At 40.7% G+C, this 13,256-nt stretch overlaps 2 protein-coding genes across 2 annotated transcripts; one reads left to right on the top strand and one right to left on the bottom strand.

Annotated features, from left to right (window-relative positions):
- Nucleotides 1–500: 500 nt before the first annotated feature.
- On the top strand, nt 501–3,138 carry LOC140279775 (claudin-7-B-like). The gene is made up of 4 exons (XM_072374944.1): nt 501–923; nt 2,464–2,628; nt 2,707–2,791; nt 2,984–3,138. Exons 1-4 carry the CDS (start codon nt 701–703, stop codon nt 3,135–3,137), a joined length of 627 nt encoding a protein of 208 aa, XP_072231045.1. The 5' UTR covers nt 501–700; the 3' UTR covers nt 3,138.
- Nucleotides 3,139–7,280: 4,142 nt separating this feature from the next.
- Nucleotides 7,281–12,939, bottom strand: npm1a (nucleophosmin 1a). The gene is made up of 11 exons (XM_072374573.1): nt 12,794–12,939; nt 11,541–11,620; nt 11,029–11,148; nt 10,833–10,926; nt 10,603–10,718; nt 10,442–10,500; nt 9,311–9,374; nt 9,152–9,232; nt 8,917–9,018; nt 8,710–8,784; nt 7,281–8,342 (listed from the first exon to the last, which is right to left on the bottom strand). The coding sequence occupies exons 1-11, from the start codon at nt 12,840–12,842 to the stop codon at nt 8,292–8,294; spliced, it is 891 nt and encodes a 296-aa protein (XP_072230674.1). The 5' UTR covers nt 12,843–12,939; the 3' UTR covers nt 7,281–8,291.
- Nucleotides 12,940–13,256: the final 317 nt, after the last annotated feature.

Here is a 13,256-nt window from a genome sequence, read left to right on the forward strand (position 1 = left end):
CTGAAGCTGAAGCCAAATTTATGTGATGACATCGCATACTATACCAACTGTAGATCAAAATCGTAATGTGATTTCTGCTGACCATGTGTCTTGCTGTGGTTACAGTTACAGGATTATGTCAAATGTTGCATGTAATGCAACCACTTCCCTTTTTCAGTTTGCCCAAAATTCTCTCCAAATTTTTTTTTTTCTTGATTTAAATATGTAAAACAAAGTTACGAGATTTTTGGGCAACAAGTTGGGAAAAAAAACTATCGTATCGTAAACGTAAAGCTGGATGTTTTTACGACATTCGTGTTTTCTCTGCTCTCCTGCAGTGTAGGGGTCTGTTTACATCATGAAACTTCAGGTGTACGCTCAGGCTGGAGCCGAAACTGCGTGCGCGTCCCCGCCCACCTGCTCCAGAAACCGCCTCAAAAAGCTCGCGCACGCTGTCTCCTTTTCAGTCAAGGTGCAGCAGAGGAACAGGTGCGCGAGGATTCAGAAGGCGACTTTTTTAATTAAAATACCGCCTTTGTGACCTTATTATACTTTCAGAAAGCAAAGGACTACATACATAGATAACAAAAAAGGAGCAAACTTAGGTTAAAAATACGAATTTTTAGAGGACTGGGAGATTGGAACTATCAGCAGGTGGACATCATTTTTTTTTTTTTTTTTTTGACGAAGTCAGCCTAAAGAAAGAAAAAGAAAAGTTACAATGGCCAACAAGGGTCTTCAGATTTTGGGATTTTCCCTGTCTCTTTTCGGTCTAATTGGATTGATAATTGGCACCATTCTGCCCCAGTGGAAGATGTCCGCTTTTGTTGGGTCCAACATCATCACAGCGGTGTCCATGTACGAGGGACTATGGATGTCGTGTGCGTTCCAGAGCACAGGCCAAATCCAGTGCAAAGTGTACGACTCGATCCTGCAGCTCAACAGTGAGTAAATCAATTGAATTAACTTGTTGTTGTCCTCTCTTTTGGAAAGTGGTCTAAATGTAGTCCTGTTGTGGATATCCTTGTTCGCTTTAAGCCCTTGAAAAAGCAGTTAAAAAGTGACTTGGGTGTTCCCCTCCCCCTCCCCCACAGTCCCCCCCCCTCTCCCTCCTCCACTTTTCAAACGCAGGCCTTAATATTCACGGCGATTTAACGCCTGTTGGAAGAAAACTTTTTTTTCCTCGTTCACCACATTTTAAACTTGTATGCAGCTGACGTCTCTTGGTTGCCTTTTGTTGTTTTAAGATTTCAGTGGCCTTGTCAAACAGGTTTTCCCCAGGAACAGAGGCCGCAGCAGCTCTGTAGAGGAAAGCTGCTTTAAATCCTTTTCAGAAAGCTAAAGTTAAAAATTCTCGCGTTTTTGCGTTTACATTTTGGCAGTGATAATGAAGCTATTTCCCTGCAAGCCCCCACCACCTCTGCCTCCTGTTGAACTCTCCATATTGCAGGTCTTTTTTTCCACAGCAGACATAAAGGTCACACAACACCCCTATGAGCCACTGTTTAGTCAACCTGTCCAAATACTGACTTCACTAACTCCGCTTTGTCTTAAAAGCATCAAATGGTTGATTTAATTTCATAATCAGGAAAATTATTGCTGGTGTAGTCTTATCAAAGAAAGAATATTCAAGGTGAAGGAAGCTGGATTACAGTTGCTTCGTAACATCTAAAACCATCCAAATAGTCCAAGATGCTTTTTCTGTAGTTTTGGAACAATATTTTTTTAACTTGCACTGCAAAACTGGTTGAACAGGTCAGTGGCATCATGCAGGTGGTCCTTACTGCACTTTAAACGCTTCAGTCAGCTGATTGACGGGATGGCTTTGGGCTTAAACCAGTGTCCCGGTGAATTTATTCTTCACTTTACATTAATATTTTGTGAGACTGAGTTAATGTTATGACTCATCAAAACATCCGATATTTAAAAAATAAAAAAATTCTCCTGCATAATCGGCCTTATATCCGTGACCCCACAACGGTTTCTATAAAATTATGGTTAAAGCTGTGTTTAATATAAATGTAAAACTGAAATGTTCACCTGCTGTTAAGAGAAGTTGTGACTGGGAGTGTTTTCCTCATAATGAAACCAGAAACCTGGTTAGACCTGTTTTAGACTTGCTCACACGCACCCCCCACCTCTCCAGGGCTTTTTTGGCCTTCCGGTTGGAGCCAGTTTCTGTGGTGCGTTGTTGGGAGTGGCAAGAGACAGAAGCTGCTCTGTTGCTCACGGACGGTGTTTGTTTCCACAATCCTTTCCCAAATGGTTTCTAAACGCATCAAAGCAAACTAAATTACCCAGGAAATATGTCACAATCTACTATAGACACATTTTACATGCCATGGGCTCTTGTCAGAAGGCAAGTTCTGCATCTTGCTGAACTGAAGCCGGTTGCTTGTCACCACACCTCTGAGCAGACGTGTTGGCAGTTAATAAGTGTTAGCGGTGACAATGGCTGAGTTCTTTTTCTTGTTCTTTTCCCAGGTGCGCTCCAGGCAACCCGCGCCCTCATGATTGTGAGCATTATTGTAGCGGTGGCTGGTCTGGGTGTAGCTTGCATGGGAATGAAGTGCACCAACTGTGGAGGAGACGACAAAGTGCGCAAGTCCCGTATTGCCATGACTGGTGGCATCATCATCCTGATCGGAGGTAAGCCGTCTTTCGGTCACGTCTTTCCGCCCACTCGCTCCTTTGAGCAGTTTCAGTGATGCTTTCTTTCTCCCACAGCTTTGTGTGGCATTGTTGCCTGCTCTTGGTATGCTCATGACATCATCAGAGCCTTCTATGACCCCTTCACCCCCGTCAATACAAGGTAAATATTTTAAAGTTGATCATTTAACCTTATTTCTTCATCAGCAGAGGCCCAGATTGTAGGTGACAGAAATTGTGACATTACTTCCATTATGGCTCTTCTTTTTACATGAACTTTGCTCTGTAAAGCAGAAAAGATGGACTTTTAATTACTAGTTGGACTGTTTCGACTGACTAATTTCTCTTTGTCAAGGTACGAGTTTGGTTCTGCCATCTTCATCGCCTGGGCTGGAGCATTCCTGACTATTGTGGGGGGTGGTATGTTGGCAGCTTCCTGTCCAAGAGGCAAATCTGCTTCACCCAAATATCCCATCTCCAGACCTCCCAGCAGCAAAGAATACGTTTGAAGAGGGAAATGGTCAAACCCCTGTTTGAAGGAACATTTTTATATTTGCATTAGTTCAACTCAGAACTTGGAGCCTTGGGAAGATGTATTCAAGGAGTACCAGTTTTTAAATGCTTCATTTTTGTTGTTTGTTTGTACAGGGCTGCCCTGTGAAGTTACTGTAATATTCTAACTCATTAAAGTTTTAAATAATGGCTGTTTACGTCTGAGAACATATTGGTTTTGTCTGTAACTGTAGTCGGGCTCGCTTTGTAAGGTATGCTATACAGTGTACTTTGCATGTAGTCGACAACTGAGCGTTAAATTATGGAGAAATCTGTTGTACAGCTTCATGTTGAAAGCTTTCTTTACATGCTGTGCGCTACAGTGTTTGGAATATCTGAATGGAAATGAGATTAACTGCCAACTCCTCCACAAAGAATGCATAATAGTAAATATTGCACCCAGGAAGCAATTTTCCACCTTAAATTTGATGCTCTTGTGCCTTTTTTTTAAAAAAAATTAGATGAACTAATCAGTCAGTACCACTGCAAACTTTAAATTTTTGTTTTTTTTTCTATCAGAAGTTATTGCTAAACAAAAACACACTGATGCCTTTAACTCAGATTGCCAATAATTCTTACCGATGTTACTTTTCTTTTTTTAAGAATGAAAACTGATGGTTCTGTTTTATGTATGTATATAAAATAAAAGTGGGAAAACCTCATTTCTGAACACTTCTTTGGACTTTCCTCACATTCACAATGCAGCTCAAAGTACTTCACAAATTTAAAACTTAAGAATTTTAAATGGGGGGGGGGGCTTATATGCAAGGAAGTTTTTCATTTGAGTAAGCACTGACCATTTCCCAGAAGCCTTCATGTTACCGTGGAGGTCAACATACTTAATCATTCTTCAGCCCTGACATGTAACTACAGAGCCCTCCATAATGCTTGAGACAAACACGTTTTTCTTTCACCCTCCCCTCTGATCCTCCACCTAAAGTTCAGAATCTAACAGTTCCGTCACACTCAACTCATGCTTGTCCCTCTAAGTTTCTTTTTCAGCACATAGAAAGCATGCTTAACAGGATGTCTTGGATCATTATCTTGTTGCAGGATCAAACTGTCCAGTGAGTTTGAAGGCATTTACCAGAACTTGAGCTGATAAGATGCTTCTATCCACCTCAGAATTCATTGTGCAGCTGCTATCAGCAGTTACATCATCAATGAAGATAAGCATACCAGTTACTGTGGCAGCCATACATGCCCAAGCCATAACACCCCCACCGCCATGCTTAACAGATGAGCTGGTACACTTTCTTCTTGCCATCACCCTGATAGAGGTTAAGTTTGGTTTCATCATTCCATAACATCTTTTTCCAGAATTCCTTTCAGCAAACTGTATATGACCATCCTCTTCTTGTGGTTTGCATCTTGCAGCATAGCCTCTGTATTTCTGTTCATGAAGTCTTCTCTGGACAGTAATCTCTGATAAAAACACACAATTAAAGCCTGGAATGTGCACTTTAATCACACCTGATTTAGAATTTTACACCGAGGAGCAGATGGGTAACTAATAAAAAAAAAATGTGACTTTGCCCCAAACACGATGGGGGCACTGTGTGAGCATGCTATGAAACAGACTGTTCTGGCATTAAATATGCTCCTGCACAGAAATAACAGGCTCAGGTAGCAGTTTATGTTTCTACTTCGAGGGGAATGTGTAATCGTCAGGAACACGCTCCCTATCCTTGGCTGGAAGCCATCTTCTTCCTGATGGATTTGTACAAATCATCATAATGGCCAATAAACAGATGGTTGCCTTGCTTATACTGCCATCTTGTGGCAGATGCAGGAATGTACTTTTAGTGGAGGGGGTTGGGAGTGGGGTCTGTAGGAACTGTTTTTCCTTTACAAACAGTCAACATAAAACCAATATTGTGAGGACTGGCTGTGGGGTGCATTCTGGATGCATTTTTATAACACGGTGAAAGCTCTACAGTGAAGCATTTCACATTTCAGTCTTTTTCTTTCTTTCTAAACATTGCGTTTCATCTCCCTTTGCTTTGTCATTCACATCTTTTGAGGTTACAATTGTTGTCATTTATCAGAGCCTTCAGTGTCTTGCTCTAGTTCTACTTTCCATCTGTTCTCATTCCGCCTGCCCGTTTCTGAACATTATTCTTCCTTGCCTCAGGCCACATTATAAAGCTAATGACAATGATTTTGCTTCTAAGTGGCCAAACCTTCAAACCTCAGCCTGCCTCAATTCTTCAAACTCGCAAAAACGACATTTTTCATCCTTCTGCAGTAAGGTTACATGTCTAGTCCAAACTGCGGGTAAGATTGGAAGATCATTGAAGAAAATTAAAATAAAAAAATAGATATACACTCCCGATAGAGTGACTAATATCTTCTTCGGCTGAATTCTTTTTTTTCTCCTGGAAAAGGACCGGTCACCCTGCATTAATTCTGACCACATCTGTGGGTTCCTCTAATCTAATCAGCTGGGCAAGGCTCCAAGTAACTGTAAAGTTAATCATCTGTGCTACTGAATCATTGAATGTTGATAGCAAAGTTACACTGTCCATTTCTTAATTACCTTGACAGTAAATTGTTATAAAAGGAGAAGATAGCAACTCATTTTTAGAAGACCCTGACAAGATATGCCAGTTTCATAATGGAAAAGCAGCTCAAGGGTTTGGTCTCTGGCTAAAGAACAGAACGAAACGGGAACATTTGTCATAAGAAACAGCTTGATTAAAAAAAATAAAATAAAAATAAAAAAATCCTGCCAACAAACATGAGCAACCTGGCTCTTTCAAAATGAGTGGAGTCACTACTGGTAACAGTGACTTCCAATTTTCCATAAAAAAAAAAAAACATGCATGCTTCTTTTGTTTGGTCCAAGGGTCACAAATTGCACATTTTACACCCTTTGTCTGGCAGTTTTGCTCTAATCACAGCAGTAGTGCAGGGAAATGTGTCAAAGTTTTTTTGAGCGCTGATAAAAAGTTCAAAGTAATGCAGCGGGATGGAGACAAAAGAAAGTCGGCTTGATGAAAATATTAAGGATAATTGGACCACAAGGCTGGCGTCCTTAATGTCAAATGTTAAACACTATAGGATGCCACTTCTGTGAAATGGTCAACAGGGAATACGTATTGCTGGAGATAAAGAGGTAAGTAGGACAGAGGGCCCATGGTGCATTAGGAAAAATTTAAGTGAGAACCCGGCAGACGAAACACTTCCAGTGTTTTAGTGATAAAATAAGGTATCTGCTGCAGCGCATGTTAGGAAAACAGTGGAGTTCCCCTATGATCAGGTCTTTACTGACTCAGAGACACTAACAGACCTACACGGTCTAAACAAGACGGTGAGCCTGGCCTCAGGGTTATATACATCTAAAAAACTAGTCTGTTGCTTTCATTAATCACATATCATGTGACTAAAGACATTTCAATTTCCCATTAACACAGATGGAATTTCCCAAGAACAAATTAATTTGAGCAGATGACTAATGTATCACTTCCTCAGAGTGGAACAATTCAAAGTTTAACAATCTTTGTTCTAAGCTGTAGGATCACCTTTTCTTTACAAAATACCAGCCCTGCGATGCCTGGTAAACAAAGAACTCCAAAATACACAGCAGCTTTATTACCACTGAAATAGAAACTGCCAATAACCTCTCAGGTGACAAAATTTAAAGGAAAGTTCCATAAACTTCCAAGAAATTGGATCTCACAGCACATCAAGCAATAACTATACAAGTATTAGTTCATCAGCTTTTAATAGTAAATTGTTGCAAATGAGAAAAGAAAAAAGATAAAATACTGCATTTGTCCTGAAAACTGGATCATCAGTACCCTCATTGTAGAGAAATGGGAAAACGGCCAAAAATCATAGGAGACACTTGTTTGACAGCATGGAATGGTCTGCTCCAACAGGCCTCATGCACCCGCGTTTATATTCACAATCAAACTTTAACTAGTCAAATAAGCACACAACTTGTAGCTCCTCAAACAGGTTGGACTTTCTAACACACATTACACTAATTATTTGCAAACCCCCTCATGCATGCGGTCCTCCTCAAAGTACTCAACCTTTGGCCTTTTGGCCATCAGGAGTCATGGCAACACAAGGTAAACAGTTCTTCAAAGGAGTTGAAATAGGCCTGGTGTTTTACTTCAAGGTTTATTTAGCTTTATATTAAAACCAAATGGTTGAATACTTCTGGACGGTTAAACAGATGACAAGAACATTCCGATACAGTGACAATAGAATGAGGCATCGTGGGACGATGCTGGGAATCTTAAAGAAGCATTAACATTCAGGAAAAAAAGCCAAGCTACGTTTTCACCAAAGTGCAGAGCATTTATGTTCTTGATGATGCCAGATAAGCTGGAAAAAAAAAAGTGGGACTTAACATACACTGTCTGGTCTAAAAGAAAAAGCCATGTGCCACCTCCAGGATTTAAAGAAGCAAATGATATGGGGTTGATCAGTTGGTCAAGTATAGAGTCCAAAATATGAGGTCAGCTGACTACCCAAGCATGCCGAAGGATCAGCAGCACAGCATATTCTCAGACAGCCCTACTTCAGGCACATATTTGTCAGAGAGATGAATGTCGTGTGTATGCTAGGCGAAACAATACCACGATGAATGCCATTAAAGCGTAAGGTGGTCACTTAGAAGTTGCTTTAAATATTGGCGGTTGAAAATGATTTGAGTTTTAAGTTTTTTTTTTAAGGTTAATAGACTTGAATGTGCTTTTTGAGTGGGTGTAAAGATGTAACGAGTGCAAATTACTCAGAATGAGGGAGAATCAACCGTAAATGTAGAAATATCACAAACACTTAATCCCTACTAGGGAGCCATCGACCTAACAAGAATTTACTTTACACATTTACAACAATGCAAACTTGTGAGATGGCTCCTCGAGGGTTTATTAAACAAACCAAATATTTTATTCGCCCAGGTGAGAGGGTGACGGAGGTGGAATGATGTGCGTCAACGGCGCACTGTAACCAACCATCCCTCACATCTCCTCCAGGGGGATGCAGCTGGACTCTAGAATGATTTAATTGAAATTGTGAGGCACAGAAACTGGCTTCAGAGGGTTTTAGAGAAACTGGGTATGAGCAAGTCATAAAATAGTTAAAACTACAGTCGGTTATTTTTCATCCTTCAGTGTCTGTCTCCACTTCCACAGCTCTGCAATGATCTGAAGACAAAGACATGAATAGCCAGTTAACACGGTGGACCCAACACTAGACTGAGAAACATTAAAAGCAACAATCAGAGCATGACGATGGGGAAAAAAAAAAGAAAAAAAATAAGCCTGTGGATAGTTTCTTTTCTCCCCTATGCATCTCACTGCAACACATGCAAGTATTTACAATTGGTCTTTAGTGCCCCCTTGTGGTTGCACCAATAAATTACCACAAAAAAAATCTACCAAGTTTTGAGCCAAACTAACCCCAGATCATTCCTACACACAAATTTTACTTTATAGGACTATCTTACAAGTATAGCGAGACAAAATGACTCAAATGCTGTTGAAATGTTGAGATGATGCTGTTGTACCGTACCTTGGCATCTGTGACTTTATGACCGTGCTTCATGAAGTTCTCAAACTTGGGCTGGATCTTGGGTAATATTATACCCTAAACACGCAAAGAGTCAGAAATTAAAAACAATGCTTTAGTTCTTGAGACATCCACATCACTTTCCCTTTTAAAAAGCAAGGAGAAGAACAGTGACGGGCAGATTTCTGAAGGATTTCCACTGACACCAACCTTCTTCACGGCCTCCAACATCTTGGCTTTGACCTCAGGAAGAGTTAAATTCGCTTTGGGTGTTTTAGGTGACTTCTCACCTTTCCCTTTGGGGGTTTTTTGCTACAATAAAAAAAAAGTTTAGGTGAGGACACAGAAAGGTATCCAATAACAGTCTCAGCATTCAACGATACTACAGTGTCCAAAGGGTATGTGGCAGGTCTAAATGGTTCAGGTTGTGAAAACCGGCCGTTACCTGCTTTGTGGCCGGAGTGCTGGGCGCTGGGCTCTTGCCGTTCTGAGCTGGGGCTTTTTGTTTAGTTGGTGTTGGTTTAGCCTATTAGAACAAAAAAGATGTTAGTAAGAATTAGCAAATCAACTTTATCTTATAAAACTCCAAACAACGTTTTCTTACCTTAACAGGTGATTCTTCTGCCTCGCTTTCCTCCTCCTCATCATCATCATCATCCTCGTCATCCCTGGGAAAAATAGGAGAAACCCCATCAAGGCTCAATATTACAGCAAACAGCTAAAAAGAAATGTTTGCAGGGACGGAGATCCAAAACACATCCCAAAGACCAAAACGAGCAAACCTAACTGTTTGCATCTGAAGCCTGAGAGGATAGCAGTATCTTTAACTCCAACACTCATTCTGAAACCATTGAAAACATGTTGGTCTATCTAACATTGTACCGAAGTACATGGGACTTCTGAAAATTACAATTAGAGATCCTCTAACAGATGTGCTGCTGATTGGAAGTGGTCAGTTTTTGACTCTTCTGTCATGTATTGTGTATCAATACAATTCAAATGCAAGTGGCATGATTGTTCACATCATTCATTGTGAATCCATTCACAAGAAAAGCACTTATTCTGAGGTTTTGGTTAATTCCCCATCAAGTTCTGCATATATACACACTGCAAGGACAGCAGAGCAGTAGCACAGTGTGGTTCACAGACAGGAACTTCTAGGATCAGATATCAGAGGTCTGAAGTGGAACATTAAAAACACTGACCCTTCCCAGCCATAGCTGAAGAGGAAATAGTCTACACCGATGATCAAAACTGGTTGTTCTCAGAACTGGATAAATGACACCAGGCTTAATCTACTTCCTGTTTGAAGACCATTTTCATACGTCTGACATACCCCAGCGCACACATAGGCACATTTCAGTAAAATAAATCTGGGGTCATCTCACTCAGATGAACAACTACTTTAAGGTGCAAAAATCCATCTAGAGTAGCTCAAAAATATCAAGTTGATGGTCACAGAAGCCGACACCGACATAACTCAGACACAAAAGAACAGAAAGTAAAACCAAGCAGAAGATTAAAAAGGGCGTTTAACATAGCAAATGGAGCTGCTTGTTTAGTTTCTCCTGAAGACACCAGGACAAGATAAACAGCAACAGAGCAGTGGCCACACACAAAAGACCCAGAGAAATCCTATACTAATGTACCCCAAGCCAAGATAGTAGACTAAACACACTTTCCATCAGAACAGCGACCTGCAAGTTTGTGCGACTGCATAAGACTCATCTCTTACTCATCATCGTCGTCGTCGTCTTCATCGTCATCCTCCTCTTCCTCCAATTTCATTTTTTTCTGTAAACAAGATCAGATGCATGTTATGTTTAATCTGTTTAGATTTCAGGTAAATTTCAGGTACAAATGAAGATTAGGATTTGTTCAATTAGTAAAATATACCTGAGACTTTTGGGCAGGTGATGAAGCAGGTCTTTTCTTTATGTTTTTAACTTCCTCCTCCTCCTCCTCTTCATCTTCGTCATCATCTTCATCAAAAGACTGATCAGCCTCCATCACTGAGAAGAATTTAGAACCCATTAGGCTTTCTGACCCAAAACGATGCAGACTGGGCAAACAGAACAAGTTTTCTTCTCCAGATGAAGCTTTAGATTCTTCAAACAAATACTCACTGACAAGATGTTGTCCACTGATGTGGATTGGACCTGGACCAGTCTTCAGACGAAAAACTGCTGGGGGTGTGATTGTGAATCCCCCCAGACACACCTGCAAAAACATTACCAAAAGCCACAAAGGTGGTGCTTAATATTTGTGTTACACAGAGCAGCATTCAGTGTGTGGCAATGCAAAGACGAGATGTGTACGTACACTTGGAAGGGTAGAAGGTCTGAGGGAAACCAGCGCTGCCTTGACTTTCTGACCCTCTGCATCCTGTCCTTCCACCTCCACCATGTGAAGTTCATCTTTTGTGGTGGGGTCCACACAGGCCTGGGGGGGGCAAGAGGACACCTGGTTGTTATGATGTTCATTCTTAGGGTATTAAACATCTGGCAACTCTTTTCAAATGAGGTCTGCTGTGTTTCCCCCGTTTGGTCAGACTTTGGGTTATACTGCAACATTATTTACTAATGTACAACACTTTAAAACAATTCATAAACACAGTCAGAAAATAGAAGGCATCATAGTTTAAAACTGAGTTTTTATTAGGCATTTCAAGTTAATCCTGATGGTTCAAAAGAAGAAATACAATTAAGAGTAGCAGCTGAGAGGGGGTTAACAATAGACAACATAACAATAAAAAGAGCAAACAATCCAAACACAGTGGAAAAACTACAAAAGAAATAAAAACACTCCTCACAAAAGTTGAATTTTGCACTTACCATCCTCAAATCCAACTGATGCTCCAAGTCATCATCCTCAGGATTGAAGACTACCTCCTTTCCGGCCTCCAACACACATCCTGACAAAAATAAATAAAACATTTCAGTTAGGAACCCTAAAATTAACTCACAGGTAAGGTACTTTAAACTAATACTTTTGGGAAGGGTGGGGGTGGATGTTGATTGATCGTCTTAAATCCAACCTGGAAACACGTCATTTGTGTTGCAAGGGATATATTTAAAGTATGCACAAGAGGGAGCCACTGAGACACCACTGAGAATAATTACATAGTAGGCGTGGAAATACCCCTCAAATAAGGGGATTTAAAAAAAAATATATATATATATATTTAACTGAAGTCATGATTCAAATTAGACCTTTACTGAATATGGATGTCCTTTTAAAACGTACTGGGAAAAACAGAGTGGAAGAACCATTCCTGCAGATTACATCCATGAACAGTTATTCTGCTCCGACTGGCTGTATGACCTCAGAATTTGGGTTCGTCAGAGAAAAGTTTTATTTTATTTCCTAATGTCTGCCATATAAAAAGCGCCTCAGTTATCTTACCTGCCCCCATATCACTCAGAGACTACATGAAGTGGGAAAGAGCAAAGCATATAAAGAACACTCAACTAATCCACTATTTAGTACACAATCCACTCAGTTAGTTGTACCCAATGGTCTAGAACACAGAGTTAGGCCAACCGAATATTTGATTTCCCTGAATAAACGCAGAAAGTCAACAATATGAACCGGACGGGATGATAGCGCTCCGCGTGTTTGAAGCCACGTTGAGAGGATTTTTCCAGGCCAGAGACAAAAGCGCTTTCGTCATTGTTTAGCTTCGACTATATCGTTAATAAAATTGGGGTGTAAATCAAACTACGCACCAATTCCAGCACATTTTGTGGGGGGAACACCGAATATTAACACCGTTTCTAAAACACGGGCGCCGCCATGTTGGTAGTCAAGCACGTGTGTAGCGAACTGCTCCCTCACCAAATTGATCACCAGGAGTCAGTCAACCTCAAGCTATACAATTATTAATAACCACAATGTAAGACAGTACATTTATCATATTCTCCAATACACTGTTAAATACGTAACCTTTTATTACAAAGGGCCACGTGCATCTGAAAAGTAAACGGGAGCATTCTCCTGTGCTCATACTAGCATCAAAACGAAAAGAAATGGAAAATTTGAATGTTTAACACCTTAAATACACACACCAATGAAGACATAATCTCACCGTAAAGAAAAGTTTGTGGGGCCATTGGTTCCTCATTTAACCCGTTCATTTTTCAGGTAAAAAGTACCAGCTGCTCGCTCACGGCCGGACAATTATGAACTAGTGATGGTCGGCACTAACTAACGTGCTACTTCGCTTCCGCTCTTCTTCTCTGTTGAATAGAAAGTTTAAAAAGGAACACCGCCACCCACAGGCGTAAAGGAGTAACAGCAATCCAAAGTGCTTTACTTCCACATAAAGTAACAAAAAGGCAAATAAAATCCATCCATCCATTTTCTATACCGACAGTCCGTTAATCGGGTAGCGGGTGGGCTGGAGCCTATCCCAGCAGTCATTGGGCGAAAGGCAGGGTACACCCTGGACAGGTCGCCAGTCCATCGCAGGGCCACATAGAGACAAACGAGACAAACAACCATGCACGCTCACACTCACTCCTACGGACAATTTGGAGTCACCAATTAAC

The sequence above is a fragment of the Leuresthes tenuis genome, unplaced genomic scaffold, assembly GCF_036924035.1.
Source record: "Leuresthes tenuis unplaced genomic scaffold, fLeuTen1.0.hap1 SCAF_21, whole genome shotgun sequence".
In the NCBI taxonomy this organism is placed as follows: Eukaryota; Metazoa; Chordata; class Actinopteri; order Atheriniformes; family Atherinopsidae; genus Leuresthes; species Leuresthes tenuis.

Coding starts and splice junctions, on each gene's coding strand:
- npm1a (XM_072374573.1), bottom strand. CDS start 12,842: ATGAACGGGTTAAATGAGGAACCAATGGCCCCACAAACTTTTCTTTAC. Junction 10,719..10,832: donor CAGTGGACAACATCTTGTCA/GTGAGTATTTGT, acceptor AATTCTTCTCAG/TGATGGAGGCTGATCAGTCT. Junction 9,375..10,441: donor GACGACGACGACGATGATGA/GTAAGAGATGAG, acceptor TATTTTTCCCAG/GGATGACGAGGATGATGATG.
- LOC140279775 (XM_072374944.1), top strand. CDS start 701: ATGGCCAACAAGGGTCTTCAGATTTTGGGATTTTCCCTGTCTCTTTTC. Junction 924..2,463: donor CTCGATCCTGCAGCTCAACA/GTGAGTAAATCA, acceptor TTCTTTTCCCAG/GTGCGCTCCAGGCAACCCGC. Junction 2,792..2,983: donor TTCACCCCCGTCAATACAAG/GTAAATATTTTA, acceptor CTCTTTGTCAAG/GTACGAGTTTGGTTCTGCCA.